Genomic DNA, 5,959 nt, shown 5'->3' on the forward strand with positions numbered 1-5,959 from the left:
CTGAGCAATGAACATATGATACAACAAAGTTTTGAAATTATAAATCGATATGAAAAAAATATGACAAATAATCCGGCAATAAGGATTAACTCGGTTGAAATGGGTGTTAAAGGAAAAAAAATGTCAAAATTAATGAAAAGAGAAAGAGCAGGAATATAAGCATCATCAAAGTATGCGACCAAAAGTATCAAATCCAAAAGGGTGCAAAGAAAAGTCACAATAGTACAAGGGTATTTTTGGAATAATGAAAAATGGAGAAGCTCATCGTACTTTTATATATGGTATATATATAGATACATATATCAACATTTACATTATTTAACAATACGAATAAGTTTTGATATTTCAAGATTTTTATCTTAAAGTTTTTTAATAATTGTCAGTGCAACGTGCGGGTCGTCATCTAGATTTACAGGTTATCAAAGTGTGTGAAATTCACACCTTGCCACGCCTATAAGATATTAAGATAAAAAGAAATTCATTGATTTATAAGAGATTATGTATTAAATCTTTTGGACTAAGTTCTTGGGTTAGAAATGAGTACTATTGCTTATTGGTCTGGTGTGAATTTTCATATGCCTCGTTTTCCCATGCCTATATGTGCATCAGAGCCCCCATTATCCTTTTTGCACTCTATATGATTGATTAAACATATGCTTATTGGCCCCAGTGTGGAATATCGATTTTTCTAGTCCCTTGGTGACTCAGGGGATGACAGGAGCAAGCGCGGATCTATGATCTATTCTATTGGTCGGCATCTACTATAAAAGCATAAGTAACCTAGTCCAAGAGTCCCAACAGCTTCCTCATGCAAAAATGGAGGATATTGTTTATCACATCAAACAACGTCCTTCTTGAAATTCCCTTTTATGGTCATTGTTAATAAGAAGAACTAGCAAACATGGCTGATTCCATAGTCCTTTTCATAGTGGAAAGGCTCGGCGACTTGCTCCTAGAGGAGTGCAAGTCACTGCACGGATTAAGAGACCAGGTGGAGGAGATTAGGACGGAGCTGAGGCGGATGCGGTGCTTCTTGAAAGACGCGGACTCGAGGCAGGGTTCGGATGAGCGGGTCCGCAACTGGGTCTCCGAGATCAGAGAGGTCGCCTACGATGCAGAGGACCTTATCGAGAACTTCATTATTGAAAATGCTGCCAAGGGGAGAGATTCCTGCGCCAGCGAGATCCTCGGAAGGTTGGCTTGCTTCATCGGCGAGGGGGTGGCCCGCCTCAGGCTCGGGTTCCACATCGGGTCACTCACTGATAGGATTTCCAGGCTCACATCGAGCTTGCGGACCTATGGGATAAGGGAACTAAAGGAAGGAGACTGCTCGAGCTCCCTCAACGAGAAGCTGAGGGAGGGGAGGCGGACTTATCCCCACATGGTCGAGCACGATGTGGTTGGGGTGGAGGAGAAAGTGGACGAACTCGTCGCTCAGTTGGCGGTTGACAACCAGACCCACTCCCACCACCAAGTCATTGCGGTTTGCGGGATGGGTGGGCTGGGAAAGACAACCTTGGCGAAGAAGGTATACCATGACTCTAGGATAAGATGGCACTTCGACTGCTTCGCCTGGTCCTACATTTCTCAACAGTTCAAGAAGAGAGACATATGGGAGGGGATCCTGTTCAACCTCATGGCCCCGACCCGGGATGAGAGGGCTGAAATCCTACACATGAAGGATGAGGAGGTTGCAGAGAAGCTCCATGGAGTCCTGCAAAGGCGGACTTGTCTGGTGGTTCTCGACGATCTTTGGAGTGCCCAGGACTGGAACAGCCTAAGGCCCGCTTTCCCGAAACAAAACACACGCTGCAAGATCCTGCTCACCTCGCGCAAGAGGACAGTGGCTCTCCATGTGGACCCCTCATGCTTCCTACTCGAGCCCAAGTGTCTAAGCGAGGAGCACAGCTGGGAGCTGCTCGAGAAGGTTGCATTCTCGGGAAGAAGCACGAGATCAGGTAGAACTAGAATTCTGTTAATCAACTCTGCAGTTTCTGACCCGTCTAACCTGATCAAGGGACAGACCCGACCGGCCTTGATTTCTGAAGGCTCTATCCTGGATTGGCCCCACGCGGCCATACAATCGGGCATGGTCTTCTTATCTTTTGCAATTGAAGCATCGGGCCAAGCCCACCAAAATTATCCACTCATAATGCTTCATCATTAAACTTCTCATGGCACATCATCATCGAAATACTTTCAGTTATCGATCAATGGTTTCATAAAAGAAGTTTTCGAACACTGGAATGATTATTTTGTTTATGCGATTGATGAGATATACAAACAAATAACCAGAATAGATTCACTGTTTTACAATTGTACTTTATGAATAATTTAATGAGTAGCTAGTTTATCAGTTAACATTGTTGACATTGCTCGGTTTTATTTTGTTTCGAAGCATTAGGAGTTTAGTACTTGTTAATGCAGCATTTGTTGATATTTCTCTAATTTTGACAGATAACAACAGCTTAAAGGAACTGGGGAAGGAGATGGTGAAAAGCTGTTCTGGTCTACCACTGGCCATTGTCGTGCTCGGAGGAGTTTTGGCTACTAAGAGCACTTTGGGTGAGTGGCATGCCGTGAACAACAACATCAAGTCATACATCAGAGGGAATAAGGAAGAGGAGGAAGATGATGGCGGGTTATCGAAAGTTCTGGGCCTGAGCTTCGAGGACTTGCCCTACCAATTAAAGCCATGCTTCCTCCATGTTGGCCATTTTCCGGAAGATTTCGAGATACCTAAGAAGCAACTGATCCATGTGTGGATAGCAGAAGGATTTATTACGGCACCTCCAGACTCGGATGGAGCAGATATCAACCAGGAAACGTTGGAGGATGTTGCGGAACGATACTTGACTGAATTGGCGAATAGGTGTGTCCTCCAAGTGGCCAAGCGGACCTCAACTGGCAGGATCCGTAGCTGCAGGATTCATGATCTGATGCGTGACATGTGCCTGATGAAGGCAAAGCAGGAAAGTTTCCTTGAGACCATCAACCTTCGGCACCGAAGCCAAGCATCTGACTCGGCCTCCAGCTCCAAATTGTCAGGATCAACGGCATCTCTTGTTCAAGCACGGCGGCTCACTATTCTCTTGAAGCAAGTGTTCAACGATTTTGTCCATTCACAATACCCTCGCATTAGATCTCTCGTCTACTTCAACGAAAATGAATGTGAGGTGCAGAAATGGGAGCAGATCAAGTCCCTGTTCAAGGACTTCAAGTTTCTGAGGGTCTTGGTACTTGAAGGAATTGTCGGCCCAGACAAAAAGTTGCCCAAGGAGATCGGGAAGCTGCTGCACCTGAGGTTCTTAAGCATAAGAAACACTGAAATAGATGAACTTCCGAAGTCCATCGGCGATCTGAGGTTCCTGCAGACGCTCGATGCACGATATGCCAGCGCATCTGCCCGGAGACAGAAGGTGGTATCCGTAAAGAATGAAAAACAGATTAGATGTTAACAGCATAGTCAAATCGATAATGCTTCAAACTAAAGCGAAAGGAACGAGATCTAAATACTATTCAGCAGTTCCAGTATGACAAAATTAAGCTCTACAATGATATCTCAGTACGACAAAATTAAACTCTAGATATTAGTTATTATCTAAACTTATTTCACCTGTTTTCCAGGTATTTATACCAAATGTTCTGCACAAGATGAGAGCATTGAGGCATCTTTACCTGCCAAGAAGGTGCAGCACTGATAAAGGGCAGAAGCTTCGATTAGACAACCTGAACAACCTGCAGACACTTGTGAACTTTCCTGATGAGATTTGTGATGTGAAACAGCTCGGTAATTTGTCCAGTCTGAGGAAACTGCAATTATGCGATCCGGATTGTATTCAAGAGTTCGTGGAGATCTTCAGAGACCAGACAGTCAAGTTGTTCAATCTTCAAACCTTATACTTGACCAACAACAAGTATGTTGGTAACAATTGGAATATACAATATCTTCCCCAGCCCTACACGGTGAATCTAGAGCCATTATTCTCGGGTTGTCAGAACCTCTACAAGCTGCGTGTAGATGGACTACTGAGGAACTTACCAGCACCCAATCAACTACCTCAGAACCTCACCAGGTTGATCCTATTCTGGTCTGAGCTGGATGAAGACCCAATGCCTGTGCTTGGTACGCTTCCGAACTTGATGACGCTTCACCTGTGGCGGAGAGTTTACCTTGGTAAGAAGATGGTTTTTCCTGCAAGAAGCTTTCCTCAGTTGAAACGACTAGAGTTCTGGGCCCTACCTCACCTGGAAGAGATCGAGGTGGAGGAGGAAGCCATGCCCAGTCTAACAAAGTTTGAGATCTCAAATTGCGTTCATCTCAAGGAGATCCCAGAGGGGCTGAAATTCATGGCCTCGCTTCAGGAACTAGAGATCAGATACATGCCAATGCAATTCCAGGTCAGGCTTAATCCAGGAGGAGATGATTTCGACAAAGTGCAGCACCTGTGTGTGACATTTATATAGGTCGATTACTAGTCAAATCCCGGGTAAGTGTATGTTTCAAACTTATAATGGTTATCTATCAGAAGTATTCTCGGTGAAATTCGAAGAAAGATAAAACAAACACCTCATTTTTTAACTTCCGAGAGATAAACAAAACTAAAAGATGGTCCTTTATGCATCTCTTTTTTATTAAAATAACCAGGTTATTTGAACTCATGCAGATGAACTACATGGGAGAGAAGTGCTGTTCCTCAAACCAGCTTCAGATGAGGGAAACATTTAAAACTCTAAGTTCGACATCCTCTTTTTTTTTTCTTTCTCCATAACAACTTTTGAGCACTTAGGATGTTTTTCACGAATAAAAGTCGAAAGGTGTGTCTTGTGTGAACAAGTTGGATTAGTCTCGTACTACCAACATATGTTTGTTATCATCAGCCAAACCAAATTTGTTTGGAGGCCGGTGAAAAGGATGTTTCATGCAATCAGATTTAGAATCTACATTTGCGTCAATTGGTGTCGGTATTAAAAATGCTCCTGATCTTGATACAAAAGTATGTCAACCTATCCAGTTGTCTGTTTGGGCGAAGTATCATGCGTCGCAAAACGATGCTGCAAGTATTTCCATGTACTTCATTCTTTCACCCATAAATGTATTGATATTATCTAACTCACAAATGAAAAAAAAAAAGAGTAGAAAAGAAATGCTGCATGTATTTTAATATCACAAGTCAGATAACATCAGAAGACAGAAGAGTTCATCAAACCATCGAGATACTGATGTTGAAACATCAAAACATAGTCAATTCATTACAAAAAGTTCGAGCAGCTTCACTTATAAAAGGCTGTCCTTGAAAAGTAACAGACATATAACAGCAAAACTACAAATAGAATTATAGGAAATTGCAGTAGTACTTACCATATCCAAATTCTTAGCCATTGATTAGCCGATAAACTGAAACATGCTAGTGCACTATTGTAACAGTCACCTCCCATCACCCAAAAGTGCCAACTATTAAAGGTCATTCTCCCCATTGCATGACTGACGTTGGATTTGGGGCGTGACAAACATACAGCCCCAAATATGAACTGAGCCTGTCCAGCACTAAATTTGTTATGTGTCCTGTCCTTCAAATTCTGGTTGAGCACTTGAATCCGTTCCAAGGAAAAGGACGAGTGGCAGTACGTAGTTTCAAAATGAACATTTAGAAATTTTGATATGATTACAGCAGACAAGACGTTGCTCTGATTTTATGTCACGATCCGAAATTTTAGCAACACTTCTCTTAAAATTCTATCCAAATCAAATATTAACGTGCTAAATAAATTTTAATATGTCCTACATGGTCGGCCATAAATATATAAACAAACCACCAATCTCTACATAGATAATTATAATATATTTATTATGACATTCATGAGCAGCTAAACAAAATCTTTTAGGTCGTAACATATAAAAATTCTATACATGGCTTGAGTACCACTAAAGATATAAAGGGCTTGCTAACTTTCCTTC

General features: G+C 42.3%; 1 protein-coding gene across 1 annotated transcript; it reads left to right on the top strand.

The window, feature by feature from the left end:
- Nucleotides 1-802: 802 nt before the first annotated feature.
- On the top strand, nt 803-4,956 carry LOC116203455 (putative disease resistance protein At1g50180). Its single transcript, XM_031535186.1, has 4 exons — nt 803-1,958; nt 2,458-3,419; nt 3,628-4,490; nt 4,668-4,956. The coding sequence occupies exons 1-3, from the start codon at nt 902-904 to the stop codon at nt 4,465-4,467; spliced, it is 2,859 nt and encodes a 952-aa protein (XP_031391046.1). The 5' UTR covers nt 803-901; the 3' UTR covers nt 4,468-4,490; nt 4,668-4,956.
- The last annotated feature ends 1,003 nt before the right edge of the window (nt 4,957-5,959 follow it).

This window comes from Punica granatum, chromosome 4 (genome assembly GCF_007655135.1).
Source record: "Punica granatum isolate Tunisia-2019 chromosome 4, ASM765513v2, whole genome shotgun sequence".
Classification (NCBI taxonomy): Eukaryota; Viridiplantae; Streptophyta; class Magnoliopsida; order Myrtales; family Lythraceae; genus Punica; species Punica granatum.

Bases quoted from the DNA above. Each gene is read 5' to 3' on its own strand.
- LOC116203455 (XM_031535186.1), top strand. From the start codon at position 902: ATGGCTGATTCCATAGTCCTTTTCATAGTGGAAAGGCTCGGCGACTTG. The intron at 1,959-2,457 runs GTAGAACTAGAA...TAATTTTGACAG, and splicing joins GGGAAGAAGCACGAGATCAG to ATAACAACAGCTTAAAGGAA. The intron at 3,420-3,627 runs GTGGTATCCGTA...CCTGTTTTCCAG, and splicing joins CATCTGCCCGGAGACAGAAG to GTATTTATACCAAATGTTCT.